Here is a 20,278-nt window from a genome sequence, read left to right on the forward strand (position 1 = left end):
ACTACATAGAATAAAACATACAACACAGCAACAGTAAATAACAACAAAAGATATCTAAACACAATTTATCTTACCTACATTTTAACTGTAGTAGGCCTTGCATCCATCCTCTCACAGAACCTCAGACACTCATCACGCACAACAACCTGTCTGCTTGCAAATAAGTCGCACTGAGGGCTGATGCGAGGAACTCATTCAGGAGGACCAAGGAACGCACCAGAGGGGAATTCCTGCGCGCTACAGTACGTGAAGCCGGGACTGCCAGTAGGCAACGGTCCCGAGGTCTGAAATCAATTCTGGTCTTTGAGGGGACGTACAGACGCACCATTTGCTCCACCAGTTCGGGGCAGTCCGACTACAGGCAGTAGTGAGAAGTGCATGATTACTCATTCACCGCTGAGCTACATTCTTAGCGCTACGCAGTGGCCGACAACATTTATTTCTCTGAATGTAGCGAAAATCCATCGCAGAGGCAGAACGACAACGTATTCATCATCATCCTCCTTGCGTTATCCCGGCATTTGCCACGGCTCATGGGAGCCTGGGGTCCGCTTTGACAACTAATCCCAAGATTTGGCGTAGGCACTAGTTGCGTGGCGTAGGCAGAACGACAACGTGTTATGACTAGCATTTAATGGGTTAAAAGAAATGAGAGATCATTGTAAGCCAAGAGTAAAGCTAGGAACATATTACGCGGACGTCCACCGTCGCGCGACCGCGGACGCGGATCTAGACAATGAATATACACTTAACCGTGCAAACTATCGGTCGTCGGTCGTGGACGTGAACTTGAGCGCACGGACGTCCTATCGAAATCTGGCTCGCTGGATGTTTTGGTCAGCCGAAGACCGTGCACACTGATCGGTCCTAGCTTAAGCCCATTTATAATAATAATTAATAAAAATAGGTACGAAATTTTTTTAAAGCTCATGTCGTTTCTGCTATACATTATTTACTAAAGCCTGACTATAAATAATGACTATTGTCCGGAGGGCGCTGTTATTCTTGTGTATGGGTTAACAAATCAGTATAGTATGAAGAAAATAGTTATAAAATTCCGCAACATGGCGCGTAGTATATATTCCTCAGATCAGCCTTTTATATTTTTAGTGAGGCTGATGATGTTGATATTTCATTTACAAATCGAAATAATTATATTAAGGAATGGATAAGCATCTGTTAGTTAAAGCAGCTTTTTTTAACATCTTCACTGTCCCTGTCCGAATTGTAAACCTTACATCTTTTACAATAAGACTTGCACTGACCCAAATATGCATACAGAAAACATGTTAAATATTGATAATATAGGTCACCTGCAGTAGCTACAGTTTTTGTAGAAATTTTCTTCTTATAACCATAAATTAAAAATAACAAGATCATACCATCCCATACATTAAAATGCGACCGCCTACGAATGCGCTTACACTCCACCACAAAACACACATAGATGGCGCCACAAAAAAATGCCTTGTTGCCACCGATTATTCGTAGATTGGCATTAAGTGTCAATTCCGAGCCGTAAATCTATGTCAAAAGTGACATTTAACGCCATCTACAAGTATAATCGAAAGCTACAAGACATTTTTTTTGTGGCGCTATCTATGTGTGGTGGAGTGTAAGCGCGGTCTTAGGCGGTCGCATTTTAATGTATGGGATGGTATGATCTTGTTATATTTAATTTATGTTATAATAACTGACGACCGGTCTGGCTCAGTTAGTAGTGACCCTGCCTGCTAAGCCGCGGTCCTGGGTTTGAATCCCGGTAAAGGCATTTATTTGTGTGATGAGCACAGATGTTTGTTCCTGTCATGGATGTTTTCTATGTATGTAAGTATGTAGTTATCTATTTAAGTATGTATATCATCGCTTAGCATCCATAGTACAAGTTTTGCTTAGTGTGGGGCTAAGTTGATCCGTGTAAGGTGTCCCCAATATTTAATTTTCAAGAAAAAACCCTGCAAATGAACAATTTTTGCCTCCAGGTATGGGACCTACTTTGCCGACTGAACAAAGAAGATCATGGCGCTTCGAAAGGCGCTTCTACGTCTTGTATAGACCAGCTGTTGTTGTTAGACCGCGCTGTGGACTTCACTAGCGTTATGACGACTCAGCTGACATACGAAGGACTTATAGGTAACCAATCGTTTATTTTTTTTAATCCCCGACGCAAAAACGAAGGGGTGTTATAAGTTTGACGTGTCTGTCTGTCTTTCTGTCTGTCCGTCTGTCTGTCTGTCTGTCTGTCTGTCCTGTCTGTCCGTCTGTTTGTCTGTCTGTCTGTATGTGTGTCTGTAGCATCGTAGCTCCCGAACGGATGAACCGATTTAGATTTAGTTTTTTATGTCTGAAAGCTGAGTTAGTCGGGAGTGTTCTTAGCCATGTTTCATGAAAATCGGTCTACTATGTCGCAGTCGGGGGTTTTTTCAAAATTTTAATTTTGTGGTTAGGTTATTAAGTTGCTTAGCTGACATACGAGGGACTTATAGGTAACCAATCGTTTATTTTTTTAAGTTGCTTAGCTGACATACGAGCACACATATGTAAATCACTTGACAATGCAATATTATGGTATCATGGAGCTGATCTGATGATGGAGCAGAAAGGTGGTCATAGGAACTCTGTCATGAAACGTCGTATCCCTATCGAGCAAGGGGTTTTTAGAAACGTCTCGGAGAGCAGTAGATGACTGTTGAAAGAAAGGTACAGTCGGCGATAAAAGCTTGTGCCAAAAATGAATTTTTTGCAAAAAACTTATTTGTTTTCAGACGAGCTGTTCGGCATAAAAGGCTCAACGGCGACATTCCCCGCGCACAAGTTCATGAGTTCGGAAGAGGCGAGCACCACCGAAATCAAAGTGGGAGAGAAGAAACGCATCATTCTCAATTCCGGTGAGGAGCTGTTTGCTGAGCTGCGGGACTGCAGCTTTATTGCGGTCAGTGGATTTTAAATATCAATCACATAAATCCATACTAATATTATAAATGGTGTCTGTTTGTTTGTCCGTCTTAAACTTTAGTAGGTGCAAGCACCTACTGCTTGCCCTTAGAGTTGGTCAAAGACGCCTAATCTTACAAAGATTTTCGACGGTTTCCCCTGTGACGGGGTGGCCTAGGGGTTCATGGCGTTAGCCCGGATTGCTAAAGACGCCGGTTCGAATCCGGCCTTCGCCACTGGTGGTGGTGAAACATATATTTATATATTTAGCCTTCTTTCCACATTTTTGTCTTTCTTCTTTACTTTTCATTTCATTTCTCTTTTAGTTATTTGTGGTCCCTGATAGGGTAAAGGCCTCCTCCAAGCTTTGCCATTTTACTCTGTTCTGAGCGGTGTCCATCCAGTTCCTTCCTGCTACCTTTACAATGTCATCATCTAGTTGCATGTAGAGTCCATCTCTTATCTTGGTATCTCGCCAAATGTCCAGCCCATTTCCCATTTCTTTAATATATGACATCTTATTTCGATTTTTTTTTAATGTCATGTCAATTTTAGAGACCTAAGTGTGTAAGTCTTTGATAATGTATTTCAACTAGACGATGCCTTAAACACAGGTCGGCGCAGCAATCTCAAAGAAGGCGCGCATAATCAAGAACGAGTTAGACGAACGGCACCGCCACCACGAGAAGTCAGTTCAAGAAATCAAGCATTTCGTCAACCGACTGCCTCAGATGCTGGCTACCAAGCAATCTGTGTTCACCCATACGGCTATCGCTGAGTGTATCAAAGAGGTTTGTAGCCAATACCATACATTTTTTTTATATACTACGTCGGTGGCAAACAAGCATACGGTCCGCCTGATGGAAAGCGGTCACCGTAACCTATGGACGCTTGCAACTCAAAGAGTGTCATATGCGCGTTGCAACTTCATTAGAAACTTGTACACTCCCTTTTGCTGTGTTAAGTATAAATACACAGCAAAAAGGAGTGTACAAGTTCCAAGCAAGCCAAGACTCAGGAGGTTATAGCGTAACTATGTATATAAGTATTTGTATATTACATATATCGTTGTCTGAATACCTGCAACACAAGCCTTCTTGAGCTTACCGTGGGACTCAGTCAATCTGTGTAAGAATGTCCTATAATATTTATTTATTATTAACCTATAAGTACTTTGCGCTTTAAGGCCGAATTTGAAGTGAATAGCGGCCTTGGAAGTAGGGTTGTAAAAAAACGGTTTTTTTTCTGGCTTGAAAAAAACATGATAAAAAACCGTGAAAAAAAACAGTTTTTTTTTCTGGAGTATGTTTTTTTTATAAAGTACGAAATCTCAAAATTTGCAAAGTAGTTAATACTTTTATACGGTTTTTAGACTTAATGTTAACTATTAAACGAATTTAATCAAATAACTTTAATTTCTGGTCTTATAAAAGTAACATTTACGAAATCTGTAGTTTGTAGTTATCACTATTTACTGTTGGCAACACCACCGCCTCTCCACGCTCCACGCTGCACGCCGCATCGGGGATTCCCCAATAAACGTTTTTATACTGAATTAAAATGTACGTTATTGTTATTGAAACACGTTACAACTCACGAAAAACCGTTATTGTCGTATTATTTGGTCATCTGAAAAAAAACCATATTTAGAAAATAAACCAAGGTGCTCGGTTTTTTTTCATGTTTTTTTTCATAATTCTGAAAAAAAAACATTTGGTTTTTTTTCTATTTACAACCCTACTTGGAAGGCAATAAAATGATATAAATTATAATTTTTAACATGTTTTATTTGCAGACAACAGACTCGTTCGAGTTCCAAGACACTATAAGGTGCGAGGAAGACTTCCTTAACTGCATTGAGAACGAGAAAGCCTGCCCCTATATTGAAGATCTCATCGCTCAGAAAGCACCGCTCACTAAGGTACCAAATTACTGTGAAATAAAGTTAATAAGATTTTTTACAGAAAAATCATTTTTGGCACAAGCTTTTATCGCCGATTGTACCTTTCTTTCAACAGTCATCTACTGCTCTCCAACACGTTTCTAAAAACCCCTTACTCGATGGGGATACGACGTTTCATAACAGAGTTCCTATGACCACCTTTCTGCTCCATCATCAGATCAGCTCCATGATACCACAGTATTGCATTGTCACGTGATTTACATATATGTGCAAAATTTCAGCTCGATCGGAAACCGGGAAGTGGGTCAAATTTAGCTTCTACGTTTTGACCCAAACTAACAAGGCAAGTTGAATAAAAGCGGGAAAGTTGAGGCTTGTAAAAATCAGCTTCAGAAAAACATATTATTCTTAAACAGCCAGGACATTGGTCTAAGGCGACCGTCAGCCATAGGTGCGAATGAAAAGTCCCATCGCTGTGTCTCGCTCCAATCTATGGCCGCCGCTCGCCGCTTCCGCCTTACGGCCCAGCCACGACATTGGTCTAAGCGCGGCAGCGGCGAGCGGCAGCCATACGTGCGAATGAAAAGTCCCATCGCTGTGTCTCGCTTCAATGTATGGCCGCCGCTCGCCGCTGTCGCGCTTAGACCAATGTCGTGGCTGAGCCGTTAGTGCATATTGACATCATTCGATCAGATATGTAATGGATGGACTAACGATGTAGGGCCGATCTTCTATATATTAAAGGCGCCATCTTGGACATTTGCTTTTGACATCTACATGACTAATGTTTAGGCCGAGCCGTAAACCACATTAATAAGACTTTTTTAAGACTTTTGTCTTAGGAAGTGTCTGTATCAATCGAGACAATCTATGTGCGTTTTAAACCGATTTCCGACAAACAGATACCTAACTTCATATTCCTCTTTAAAAAATCAACCTTAACATACTATGACGAAGCCTGCGCTGTGGATTTATTTTGATTTTTTCTACTTATGGAACTTAGTGAATAAATTCAGGATAGCACATTAAGGTGTTCGTACTTCACACAATTTTTACTAAGTTTAAATTCATTTCCGTAAGATCGACTCACGCTTGACTATAAGGTTTTTTTTATAGTTTTAAACCTTATAATCTTTCAGGTCCTTCGCCTGATCTGTCTTCAATGTGTGACCGGATCCGGCCTCAAACCTAAAGTACTAGAATACTATAAAAGAGAACTAGTCCAAGTATATGGACTTATGGCCTGGCTCACTCTCTGCAACTTGGAGAAATGTGGATTATTGAAGGCGCAGTCGGGAGCGAGGCAGTACGCAGTGTTGAGGAAGGTATGTACCCAGTACTGTATTCTTGAACCACTCGCTTCGCTCGTGGTTCAACTATAGATTCCTTTCACTTGCTCGTTTTTCAATTCCACACTCGGCGTTAAAATACAACTTTGCCCCCCTTGGAGGCCTTGGTCACTTTTTCTTTGTAAGGTACATTAGGGTAATTACGAATGACAGAAATGGTCGCGTAATTTAGAAACGGGAATCTTGATATGATGGAAATAATGGTTATTTTTATGCGACTTTCGGAATTACCCTAATGCACCTTATGTGACATTTATTTCATGTTTATCAACTTTTCAACTCAACAGAATGTTTTGCCCAATAACATTTGTTGTTTAGCAACTAAAGAGGTTTCTCACTTATCCAGGTCCCACTTAACCAGGTTTCACTGTATATTGTTTTGCGTAGTATGGTTTGTGCTAGATTTCCTCTAAGTCTACATTTAGTACACCTACTAACAAGGTTAAATTTATTATTCTCCACTACCTAGGTTGTCTGGAAGAGATCGCTCTTTAGCGATAAGACCGCCTCTTGTTTTACCTCTTAAGTTGTTGTTTATACTTGCTATGTTGTTTCTTGTATTGAGGTGTGCAATAAAGAGTATTTGTATTGTATTGTATTGTTTAGGCTCTACACCTGACGATGGACGAGTTAGAACTGGAGAGCAAGGACAAAAGCTACCTGTCAAGCAAATATACGCCTTTGACCGTGCGGCTTAGCGAGCATATTGCCAAGAACAAGGGATGGACTGGTAAGTCCTTTCATTTGTTTTCATACTCGCACACTAAATGTGCGGGAGTTATAGAAAAATTGGTCTCCCACAAGACTTATGAAATTTCTAGTACAGTCAAGTGCAAAAATATGTATCGGAAAAATCGTCTCATAAATAAATAAATCCATATCAGGGCAAAACGGAGCGACGAATTGACGTGATTTTTTAGGTGGAGATAGTCGAAGGGATGGAGAGTGACATAGGCTACTTTTTGCTTTATTCTAACCTTCCACTTCCTTAAAATGGGGGGGTGGAAGTGAAAACATCCATGACTCAGGATCAAATATCTGTGCTCATCACACAAATGCCCTTACCGGGATTCAAACCCGGGACCGCGGCTTAGCAGGGTCACTACGCGCTAGGCCAAACCAGTCGTCAATTTTAATATGGTACTACGCTTTTATTAAACCGGACTAAGGTGCTATCATGCTATGGGACATATTTTGAGTAAGATTTGTACACCCACATTTTTACCCTTGACTGTACTGTACTTTTTAGGGTTCCGTAGTCAACTAGGAACTAGGGTTGCCAACCGTACTATATAATATAGTACTGTACTATATTTTGGCCCAGCGTACTATATTTTATATGAAGCATATATAGTACGCAAAAGTACTATATTTTTGGGGTCCATGCCAGTGGCGAATTTACACTAGGGTCAAACCGCCAGGAGCGACGTTTTGATAATGAAAAAAATTTCGCGCTCGCTCCGCTCGCGCTTTTATTCACATTTAACCTTTACTGTACATTTCATTATTTCGTTCTGACCTGAAATATTGCAGTTACGTATAAAGCCACCGTTGTTTGCAAACATTTGTATTTTTTCCATAATATATTAAATAACGACATTTCTTAAGGGGATTCTCTACTCCGATGAGCTTCGATTTGAATCCATTGGTATTATGAATATTTATGAATATTACGATAGTTTCTAAAGCATATCATAGTAACAGAATCGTCTTTAAACAAACTAGCATTCCATAATTGGGTACCTACTTCACAGCTCATTGATCCTGTGATATTTAGCATCAAAGTTGAACTATTTTAGGAGCGAAACTGGCTCTTTGGTCAAAATTTTTGCCTTAATTAGTTTTAAATTAAAATCGCTTTTGCATTTTTATAAAAGTCTCGATTTCATTGAAGTAAAAATGTTTTTAAAACAATGTCAAATTTCATAAAAAATATAAGTACTTATAATATGGATATTTTTTTTTAAATATGGATCTTGTAAAAAAAGTAAGTAGGTAACTATTGAAATTAATAATACATTGTGCAACAAGGGAGGTAAGGGGGACATTATATTATAGACGCGTGTTATTATTCACGACTGCGTCTTTAATGTCCTTACCTCCTGGCAGGCAATTATGGTCGCGCGATAAATGATAAAACATCGGGCCATCCCTATCGCACTTACAAACAGTGCGATAGGGACGGCCCGATGCTCTATCATTTATCGCGCGACCATGATTGCCCTGCTGAGTTACACTCTATGTTTTTCATCACATTAGAGAGAAAAATACAGAAGAAACAGTCATAAGGCAAAACCTTCAACCGGCGGCGTTGCGACCAGTAGTGTATCTTGTCTTGATCTACATCAGATTATTCATATTAAATCCATTGTTTTTGATAACAAACACTTTTTGAATGAAAACAAACATGAAAATACTGCATATAAATTAAATGCAACGTTCAAAAAAGCATATAAATCATATACATACACACATCACATTTGTGTAGGAGGTAGGGCATAGCGAATGATATTCCGCTTTGTGTGGTAGGGCACAGCACAGCGGATATCGTCTCGCTCGAATCTAGAGCAGAGCCCAACTGGGGAAGTACCTCCGCCTTACAGAAGACCGCAGCCAAATAGCACTAGACCCTACTCATAGTGTTGTGTTCCTGCCGGTGAGTAAGGCTGCCAGAGCTCAACGAGGGTGCGGTGTGCTGATGACGGGAGGACTTACGGAACTAACTTCTTCCGTCTATTGTCCTTTGAGTCGTCGGCAACCCGAACCCTCCTTGGAACTTGTACACTCCTTTTTGCTGTGTACTTAACACAGCAAAAGGGAGTGTACAAGTTTCTAATGGGGTGGCAACGCGCATGTGACACTATTTGAGTTGCAGGCGTCCATAGGTTACGGTGACCGCTTTACATCAGGCGGACCGTATACTTGTCTGCCACCGACGTAGTATAAAAAAAAAAACATAATTGAACTAAAATTTTACTTATTTTTCATTCATTTAAATATTTTGATCTGTTGTACTATCCGTTGCTAGGCAACGGTGGGTGCCTCGCGTATGCACGCGGTCAAGCGCGAGTAGAGAGCATATTGTCAGATTGTAAATTATAACAATTTATCTGAGTTAAATTTACTAAATAAATGCGAAACACACTGAAATAATTGTAAAAGATAAATAAAATGCATTTGTCATACCGTATAATATCTTTTATAGCTTAATAGTAAAATTTTGGTTGTGCAATAAAAATCCTTGGCAGATTGAAATATCCTTTGCCTGAAGTATTGTACGGATTGTATTCATTTTTAAAACTTAATCCATTATTCCCTTGGGAATAAAATAGTACATTATGCTTCAGTACACGTAGACGCAATGATACCTTTAAACAGCAAATGTGATGAATAATAATATTAATGGGTACGTAAGTAAAAATTGCATACCTGTCAATAAATTTAGAAAGTGATAGAAGACTCAATATTGCATATTTTTTAAGTTGGTAAATGTGAGCTTGGCAAATAAAACAATAAGTTGGGAAATGAACATTCGGCGGAATAAAATTGCGCGAAACGTGAGTTGGGAAGTGATATTCGGCCATGCAACTTTCGACCATACTTAAATAAGAGAACCAATGCAACACAAAACTTGTCAAAAATCGATGAAAACCGAATGGAGCCCCTTAGAGTGGACAGAAAGAACGATCTCTACGACTTGGTTATCGATATGTGTACCGTACTATATTTTATTTCGGTGTACTATATTTTTTAGATGGAATTTTCTAAAATACTACCTATATTTCCGTAAAAAAAAGTTGGCAACCCTACTAGGAACCCTTATAGTTTCGCCATGTCTGTCTGTCCGTCCGTCCGTCCGTCCGCGGATAATCTCAGTAACCGTTAGCACTAGAAAGCTGAAATTTGGTACCAATATGTATATCAATCACGCCAACAAAGTGCAAAAATAAAAAATGGAAAAAAATGTTTTATTAGGGTACCCCCCCTACATGTAAAGTGGGGGCTGATATTTTTTTCATTCCAACCCCAACGTGTGATATATTGTTGGATAGGTATTTAAAAATGAATAAGGGTTTACTAAGATCGTTTTTTGATAATATTAATATTTTCGGAAATAATCGCTCCTAAAGGAAAAAAAAAGTGCGTCCCCCCCCCCTCTAACTTTTGAACCATATGTTTAAAAAATATGAAAAAAATCACAAAAGTAGAACTTTATAAAGACTTTCTAGGAAAATTGTTTTGAACTTGATAGGTTCAGTAGTTTTTGAGAAAAATACGGAAAACTACGGAACCCTACACTGAGCGTGGCCCGACACGCTCTTGGCCGGTTTTTTTTTTATAAATGGGCTTACTCTTGGCCACAGACTAGCCAAAGGCAAAGACGTGGCCTACGATGGAGTGAGCTCGCCCAGAAGTTCACTCTTGATTTGAAGGTTGCCGGGTTATATGAGCTCGGAAATATAGCCGCCGGCAAGGAGTACTTACCTTTTTTTATATCTTTTTCACTTTTTTAGATTGTGTATGTGATGAAAAATATTGTGTGTAAGTCGAGGCAAACCGGGTTCAGTATTATAGAGAGTTACTGTCAAAGTAAAATGTGTAATCACAGTGCATAGACTGCCATCTCTCGACGCAGGCTTAAAACTTTTGAACCTCAGTTTTGACAATTTGGTCCTTGATATTGTTAAAATGTCAAATATTAATATTACCGCCATCTAGCCGAGCGGTTCCCCAAAGCTATAACGCCATCTAGGCCACCGTACCTTTTTCTCTAGGGCTGTGAGGTATGTTTTTTTCTTAGACTTTATCCGTCTACGTAAGAATATTGCAAACTCGAGTCTTTAAACCACTTCAGAAAATCGTCGCTATTTAATTTACTCTCATTAGCAATGTTCAACTTTCACCCCACTTTTGTAGGCCTACCTTTTATTTGGCATATTACAAGCGCGGATCCAGCTTCGTGCCCAGGGGGGGGTCACGTGGTCTATTTGTATGGCCAACTTAGGCTCCAGGGGGGGGTCATGACCCCCATGACACCCCTGGATCCGCGCATGGCATATTATAAATATTACGGATTAGTAGATTAGTGTAGGTACAATATTAAATTCAAAATAAACATAGTAGTTTTTATGGATTTACTCAACAACGCGGAGGACTGATTGATAATCTCTTACATTAAATTTATTTTATTTTATTTTATTTGTTAGGAAAACTTACAGCTAAAGTTACAATAAGGCTTATAACATAAAAACAATGAGCCAATAACAAGTTTCCACAGATAGAAACTGGGCAAAGTACATGCGTTGCATTTATACCTACATTATTATCGAAAAATGAACAGAAATATATACTACTAGCTTACGCCCGCGGCTACGCTCGCATTAGAAAGAGACAAACAGTAGCCCAGTCCATCCCTTCGACTATCTCCACTTAAAAAAGTCGCTCCGTTTTGCCGTGAAGGACGGACAAACAAACAGACACACACACTTTCCCTTTTGTAATATGAGTATGGATACTTAAACCATATTCACGAGCGATAACAAACAGCTATACGCACGGACTGGTGACGTGTACGTTGATAACAGTTACATTTGACTAATTTTACTAATTCATGAGAATGAGCCAATTTAAACTGCCCAACAAGAATGAAGGACCTAATTTCACTCTTAAATTGGAGTAGGTATTATGACAGTACAGGAGCGGAAATGCTAAAATGGAAACGAGCCTTTTAGTTTGGGAATTTTAGTTAAATATGCTAGTGTTATTAACTAGATTTATCGAAAAAAACCGGCCAAGAGCGTGTCGGGCCACGCTCAGTGTAGGGTTCCGTAGTTTTTCGTATTTTTCTCAAAAACTACTGAACCTATCAAGTTCAAAACAATTTTCCTAGAAAGTCCTTATAAAGTTCTACTTTTGTGATTTTTTTCATATTTTTTAAACATATAGTTCAAAAGTTAGAGGTGGGGGGACGCACTTTTTTTTCATTTAGGAGCGATTATTTACGAAAATATTAATATTATCAAAAAACGATCTTAGTAAACCCTTATTCATTTTTAAATACCTATCTAACAATATGTCACACGTTGGGGTTGGAATGAAAAAAAATATCAGCACCCACTTTACATGTAGGGGGGGTACCCTAATATAACATTTCTTTTTCATTTTTTATTTTTGCACTTTGTTGGCGTGATTGATATACATTTGGTACCAAATTTCAGCTTTCTAGTGCTAACGGTTACTGAGATTATCCGCGGACGGACGGACGGACGGACAGACAGACATGGCGAAACTATAAGGGTTCCTAGTTGACTACGGAACCCTAAAAAATGTCCATTCAGAACAACTCAGTTAAAAGATATTGCGAAAAAAATCTTTAAAATCGAGGTTCCGCTCTCGACTGTTTCCTCCTTCAAAATTTAATCAATCGTAACGAAATTTGAGAATCTGAATAAATCTGTTTTCACATATCGTCCTAAACAACTGCGGAAAAAAATCTTTAGTAAAACGCGTTTACAAAATAGACGTTAATATTTTACAGTACTCTTGGGAAGTTTTTTTACAGTGATTTGGATTTTTGTTTACTTAGGATGAGTAAAGTTTTTGGTTTTATAATGTTATTGAGTACCTAGTTGGATACATAGGTACCGTACATATAGCTGAATCGTAAATATGTACCTATTTTGTGTCTTGATAGCTACTTTAATTTATTAATTTCGTCTAAGTAATTTTATCAGGTATTTATTAGTCGTTCCAACAATGGTAAATGAAATTATTTTAGTGTTATTTGATTAGACTTATCAGCCAATATGCCTTAGGGCCCCCACAGACGGGCGACGCAACTTTTTTGTCTCCGTCGCTCGGTCTATGGGCTAGTATGAAGGTTGCGACGCAACTTTTTTGTCGCAGGGTTCGGCGACAGGCCTGCGACGCAACTGTCTCCTTCCCTATTGGTTTCAATGCAAGTGCGCACACGGCGACAAAACAGTCGCCGGTCGGTTGTCATTTTGACAGTTATCACTGGCCTGGCTTGGGCGAACCTATGTTATTAGTCGAAATAAATATAATTTTAAATGCAGATTGTTGAAGACGACAGTGATATCTGTCGTTTAATTGAAGAAGTAGAGGAAAGACCGATTTTATATGACAAGAATTTAAAAGAATATTCCGACAATATTGAGAAAATACGATGCCGGGTTGTAAAATTCCAACCAGTTAATCAAAACTTTTAAACACTCATTCTGAAGTACCAAAAAAAATATTTTGGATATGCTCTCAATTTCATGAAAAAAAAAGTTGCGTCCGTAGTATCCAAAGATTATAGAATTAGTCTATGGTAATATCTTCTTAGTAGTCTGTGGTTGCGTCGCTGTCGTTCTCGTGTGCGCACCTTGGAAATTGTCGCAAGGGGTGACGACAGACAAAAAAGTCGCCGAGCAACTGTTGCATCCGTGTGCGCGGGCCCTTAAATCCGTCCACGCTAATGTATATGCGAAATAGGTACATACTTACCATAAACAACCTACGTAATTTGGGCGGATAATAAGCTTGACAAGTCACGTCCTTATTGTTTGCCACAAACTCGTTTGTGGCAGCGGCGAAAAAGTGAAACTATGACAAAGACAAAAAATAACATTTTGCTCTCTGTCACTCTTATTATAATTTGTATGTGACCATCTCGTTCGGTAGTGGTATTATTATTTGGCTGTCTAGTCTATAGTATCCTTTGTTTAAGTACATAATAGATTTCTGTATCTATGAATTGCCACTGCCATGCCACAAGTCAATATAAACTTATCGTGGTCAGAACCTAGACAGTAACCTATAATCCACTAAAGCTAGGAACACACTACGCGGACGTCCGTCGTAAATCGACCGCGGACGGGGATCTGGACAATGAATATACACTCAACCGTGCAAACTATCGGTCGACGGACGTGGACGTGGCCTTGAGCGCATGGACGTCCGATCGAAATCTGGCTCGCTGGATGCTTTGTTCCGTGCACACTGATCGGTCGCGGTCGCGGTCGATTTACGACGGACGTCCGCGTAGTATGTTCCTAGCTTAATAAAAACCATCCTTCACAGGAATCCAAGACATGCTAGGCCTCCTCCCAGGCGCGACAATAGACGAACTGCAAACGCTACAGCCAAGAAGTGCGCGCCGCAACTCCTCATCAAGCGAAACTTCATCGTCTCTCGAAAGTCCCCGAGTTGTCCTAGTCTTCTTCATTGGGGGGTGTACATACCATGAGATTTCAGCACTAAGGACTATCAGTCAGATGGAAGACTCTAATGTTGAATTTGTGGTTTTAACTACGAAGTTGATCAATGGTACCACTTTTATTGAATCACTTATGGAGGTGGAGTAGTTTTTGCAGTGTACTCGAGTGGTTCTAGTGTTCTTCATTGGGGGATGTATGATGTATGTACATACCATGAGATCTCAGCACTGAGATATCAGTCAAATGAAATATACTAATAGTCTAATATTAAGACCTTGGTTTTAATTTAACTTTTAACTACAAATTGGATCAATGGTACCACTTTTATAGAGCCACTTATGGAGGTGGCGTAACTTTAGGCATTAGCCTAAAGTGAACTCACAAGGGTCTCCCCACATGTAGGTATTTACTTGCGATCTAAATGAGTTTTTTATCAGATTTTGCCGATTCTTCGATTCGATAGTTATGTGAGGGGATTGTGGGGAGACCCTAAGCCATGTGTTATTAGGGCAAATGCTGATAATAGCATGTGTATGCTTCATATTTAAACACAATTGAAAATATTCATCTATCTAGAATGAAAATATAATCATTCTTTAGTGCCGTGTGCGTAAGTGCGTTTTCACATTATCCGATCCGATATCGGATGTCGGACCGATATCCCATACATTACAAGCGCCATCTTGGATTTTTTCTATGGAAATCCTTCCGACATCCGATATCGGATCGGATAATGTGAAAGCGGCGTTAAGTGTGACCCATATAGAATGGCATATAAATATAACATGTATTACTATTTAGATTATGATTATGTTAAGTATACCAAAGTTGTTTGTAAATTTTGTATTTTAGATAATTATAATGAGATATTATTTACCTATATTTTGCTTGTTCATCAGAACTGTATCTTAAAAGAAAATAAACATCATGAAATATTTGTCGTTTGTTTATTAAAATTTCATATTGATTAACTTGCATATAATATAATTTGATCAGTTTCATTAAATAATCATACAAAAATCCTGCATGCTTACTACCTATATTTTACAGTATTAAAGCTTTAGCGTAACAAAAATAATTTCGTACACCGTTCACCATATCCTTGACTATTCTCATAAATATTCGTTACTCGTGTATTTTGTGATATTAGACTTCTTTGGCAGTGCCACACTGACTCCGTGTTTCTTTGCTAGTGCCAACAATTTGTCATTCTCATATCCAACCTCTTCTTTGTAACATCGGAGCATCAGGGGCATCACTGTATCCAAAATGAACCTGAAATTCTTTTGAGCGTACACAGAATCATTTCCTACGCCAAGTACTAGCCTAGCATTAAAAATAGCATAAATACATTCATCCAAGGTCTCCATCAGGTCTTTAGTTACAAGAGTTAGTCCCACTTTCTGAATAGTTATCACAGACTGAGCGAACCATATGGTACTACTAGAGAGGTCCACCCAGGTCTCGTTTATTACATACTTAGCTAATATAAGGCCCAAATTCTCCATCTGTGTCAAAAACTTCTGGACGCCCGCTTTAGTGTGCATATTAACTGGGGTCCACTTGTCTTCTGCGAGTTTTGATTTCATGGAATCTACAATTTTTTCTTTATACTCTTTTAGAGCTTTATTGGTGGGTGATCTTAAAGAACTGTTGAGGTCAAATCTCAGGTCTAGCCCGAACTCACAGAACAGTGAGCATTGATCTCTAAGGCTCTGGACACACTCTAGAACTGAATCTAAAGGACATTGCGGTGTGAACACCTGCTTAATAATTTGACTGAGCAGCATTCTTAGTTGCAGACTTGCCCACACTACAAAAGCACTAATCTTATTCTTAGGAAATAGAGCTGTGAACTCTGTTAAGGCATCACTTAATGAGCAAAAGAAAACCTCCCAACTTGCTTCACATATGTATTAATAGTACCCTCTAACTGGACACCTTTGATATGGACCTTGACTGTGTGGCTGCAGATCGCTAAAAACAGTTCACAAGCCTGACTTGTCATGTTAAACTTATTGAGGATGAGCACCGGGTACCGGGATGACTGAAGCCCTCCCCGTGGACTCCAGTTGTGAGTTACATCAAGTTCCTTCAGCAATATATCTATTAGAATCTTCTGTTTCTGTTCAATCTTTTTCAAGATGCCTTCTCTCTCAGGGTGGGTTTTAAATTCATCGGAATTTAACGATTTCTGAGCAGATACCATCAATTCATATGTTTTTTGAAAATGTCTTTCAACTATGAGTACATCCAATTCTTCGGTAACATCGGCCAGCCATTCTGGTAGACTGGGGATCTGTGGTGATGGCAACTCCTCTACCGATAGACTAGGGGACTCCACTAACTCTGGCTTAGGCTTCTCATCTTTCTTTTTAAGCTTGGAATTCTCATTTTCAATATACATTTTCTTGGCCACATCAAACTTATCCAACCAGTCTTTTTTAATTGCAAAACTGTTACATTGGAAGACCCTTGTGTCAGGGAAAGCTAAGACCTTGAAGGCTTGCTTCACAGTGCCTAAGTCTCGCACGTTTACTACAGCCAGAGTGCTGATAGGATAGCTAGCTTGGAATTTGTACCTCATTGGCCCTCGGCGGTTTGATATCCAAGAGGACAGCATGAGACAATCATTAAATAAATAAACGTGCATTCTTTGCAAAGCCGTATTCTCTTCGGCGTCGATCTCCAGCAAGTCTCCTTCGTGAAGCAAAGTCCTGTCTGGGACATCTAATAAATTCATGCAACTTTCAACCTTATCCATGATAGTGTTGAGTTTGTTTTTCCTCTGCTCCTCCGCTTTCTCAGCTTCGAGGTCTTGTGTGTCTATAGACTCGCGGGAAATGGTATTGTCGTGCCCCAAAACAGATGCATGAGAGAGCGTCGTAAGCACAGACCTTTGCTCGCTAAGTAGACGCGACAGCTTGTACATTTCAGCCTCCAGGTGAGATATCTCTGTCGCCGTCTCGATGAACTGCATGTAATTCTCGTAAACATTCTTCTTAAGCGCGCTTGCGGTATCTTCGGCAAGAACTTGAATCTTCTCTTTTTGCTGTTGCAGCTCCTCCCCTCCAACGCAGGATCTCGCCAATTCTTTCACGTAGCGATCGGGGCCAAAGTCTGCTTTTGCAAACTTCTCCATGTTGATGTCGGACATGGTTTCGCATAAATAACAACAGTTTTATGGAATTAAATTGCTAAATATTCTGATTCAATCATCATTCGTTATCGAACGACAGAAAACGCAATCAGAGACATTTTTATGTGTTTAAACTTGGTCAGACATTCCTAAACGTCAAACAGCTCAAACGTGTCATACGCCCTCATTTTTTTGGCTACATCTTGAATAATTGCCTCTAATTTCCTAGATTTTCAAAGAAAACAATTTCTCCACACCAAAATAGGAGCTGTACGAATATTTAATGAAGTAATTCAAGTATAAATTTAATTGTACATATTCTAAACATTTTTTTTATCCTACTTGAGGTTTGGTTTAGAAAAAACACCTAAGCCAGTTGTCAAAACGTTTTGATATTGCTGAAGTCATTCATTATAGACCAGGAAAAATAGCTTGACCTGGACATAATTCGATAACCGTAATTTTCTTTTTCTGTCGTATAAAGTATCATTAGTGATAGTTAAAATACAAATTATTAATCAAATTAGGGTTCTGATTCAATTTAAAAAAAAATAAAAACGAACTTTGAATATTTTTTGATTTTATAACTAAAGTATTAAATGTAATCCGGAAAAAGTGCTTGTATTATGTTGTGACACCTGCATTTTAAAAACATCTAATTTTTATAAATAATTCATACAGAACTATCATTTATAAAGAAGGTTTAGTAAGTTACACATTTTCAGGCGTATTTCACTAGAAAATATTGTTAACCGTAATCTTGCAATTTATTATGAATATAATATTACGTGTGTTGATAAATTATTAAAACTTATACCAATACTTTTGGCGCTTGTTCAAAATCTTAAATATTGATAATTTTAGGAAAGGAAAAATACCTAACTAAATTGAAAGATGGTAAATTTTGCCGTTAATATATTCTTAGTACTATACGAAATCAATTAAACAACAAATATGTAAGATTCATTACTTAATTGATATTTTTCTTACTTGCGCTTTAATATGAACGTTATTACCTGCAGAATAAGGTCGTGCACAGAGTAGGTATAGCTAGTATAGTAGTAGCGGGAACGGGCGGCGAGTCGTCAACACGTGTTTCATATCAAGGGCGCCGCGTTTTCAAAACGCTTCGATAACAAATATTTCACCGTCCAGTATAAGAGAGCTCCCTTATTACAAGTGACAAAAGTCATACAAATCAATTAGTCCGATAGGTCACGTTAAACTGGTCAAGTCGTTAGCTCAATAATAGTACCTATCGAGCTTGACGAGATGCTTGGATCACAACAACGTAATATGTATGAAAGCTTGCGGCGCTTAAGACTGTATTCTTTCGAGTCGTGTGTAACGTATTTTGGCGAGGCAAATTTGAAGCACAGTGCGTGTCTGTCTCACTCACTCTTACGGTAAACCTAATGAACTGTTTCACTTTCAGAGGATTTTTGAAGTAATTTGGGTAATATGACATTGTCGCGGTGAGGTCTTTCCGGTACAAATTTATCGGTGGATCTTTTCGGATTTGTGGATGATGAGCCGATGCGATGTCGCTTCATTTTGAAGTGTCGACTCTCGCGAGGGAGTTCTTAGAGGACCGCGAGGAGCGCGTGTGACTGTTGAGTTTTTGAATGATTTGAAGTTTGTGAATGATTTTATTTTGTGTGTATTTGTGTGGGCATGAGGTGTTTGTGTTGCGAGAGTCAAATCAATAATATGAGTGGTACAAATTTTATTAGGGGGCCTCATGTGTGAGAAACTCAACACTCGAATGCTGCGTAACAATGCGAGCCGAAATCGCCTAATCGGAAGTGTCCGACTTGGTATCGACTAATCTATACACGTTGTAACATGAGAAACCAGAAATCAAAACCTGGTTTCTGGTATCTAGTACCCGGTAACCGGTAACCGGTAACCGGTAACCGGTATCCGGTATCCTGTATCCTGTATCCGGTATCCGGTAACCGGTATCCGGTAACCGGTATCCGGTATCCGGTAACCGGTATCCGGTAACCGGTAACCGGTATCCGGTAACCGGTAACCGGTATCCGGTAACCGGTATCCGGTAACCGGTATCCGGTAACCGGTATCCGGTAACCGGTATCCGGTAACCGGTATCCGGTAACCGGTATCCGGTAACCGGTATCCGGTAACCGGTATCCGGTAACCGGTATCCGGTATCCGGTAACCGGTAACCGGTGACGGGTCTCCGGTATTCGGTGACCGGTAACCGGTAACCAGTAACCAATGACCGTTAACCGGTATCCGGTAAACGGTGACCGGTAACCGGTATCCGGTAAACGGTAGACAGTAACCGGTAACCAGCATCCGATATACGGTATCCGATATCCGGTTTCCCGTGTTCGGTTTCCCGTTTCTGGTTTGGTTTTGGTTTTAGTTTTAGTTCTGTTAGTTTAAACAAAAACAAAACTGAAAACGAAAACGGAAACCGAAACGGGAATGGAAACGAAAACCGAAATCGAAACCGAAACCGACACCGAAACCTACACCAAAACCGACACCGAAACCAAGACCAAAACCGAAACCGAAAAAAATATTTAAGTTCCTAGAAGTAAAGAGTGACAGAGATAGCACTATAATCATTTAAGTTCCTGGTAGTAAAGAGTGACAGAGATAGCACTCATGTTAGTCAAACTCGTGGTATGTGCACTTCCCGTACACAGTAAAGAGTGACAGAGATAGCACTATAATCATTTAAGTTCCTGGTAGTAAAGAG

The 20,278-nt window shown here is 39.4% G+C and overlaps 2 protein-coding genes across 3 annotated transcripts in view; one reads left to right on the forward strand and one right to left on the reverse strand.

The window, feature by feature from the left end:
• LOC125236461 (vacuolar protein sorting-associated protein 33A) overlaps window positions 1-15,339 on the forward strand; it is a 79,315-nt gene extending 63,976 nt beyond the window's left edge. For both annotated transcript variants that reach the window (XM_048143273.1, XM_048143272.1), the window contains exons 5-11: window positions 1,983-2,133; window positions 2,766-2,932; window positions 3,549-3,725; window positions 4,730-4,855; window positions 5,977-6,162; window positions 6,793-6,916; window positions 14,272-15,339. In XM_048143273.1, the coding sequence (XP_047999230.1) occupies window positions 1,983-2,133; window positions 2,766-2,932; window positions 3,549-3,725; window positions 4,730-4,855; window positions 5,977-6,162; window positions 6,793-6,916; window positions 14,272-14,555 (1,215 nt within the window). In that variant the 3' untranslated portion in view covers window positions 14,556-15,339. The remainder of the gene's footprint in view (window positions 1-1,982; window positions 2,134-2,765; window positions 2,933-3,548; window positions 3,726-4,729; window positions 4,856-5,976; window positions 6,163-6,792; window positions 6,917-14,271) is intronic.
• A 2-nt stretch (window positions 15,340-15,341) lies between these two features.
• LOC125236460 (exocyst complex component 8) lies at window positions 15,342-17,665 on the reverse strand. The gene is given in 2 exon segments (XM_048143270.1): window positions 15,342-16,302; window positions 16,305-17,665. Coding segments are annotated over 2 exon segments (2,043 nt in total). The 5' UTR covers window positions 17,566-17,665; the 3' UTR covers window positions 15,342-15,520.
• Window positions 17,666-20,278: the final 2,613 nt, after the last annotated feature.

This window comes from Leguminivora glycinivorella, chromosome 19 (genome assembly GCF_023078275.1).
Source record: "Leguminivora glycinivorella isolate SPB_JAAS2020 chromosome 19, LegGlyc_1.1, whole genome shotgun sequence".
Lineage (NCBI taxonomy): Eukaryota > Metazoa > Arthropoda > Insecta > Lepidoptera > Tortricidae > Leguminivora > Leguminivora glycinivorella.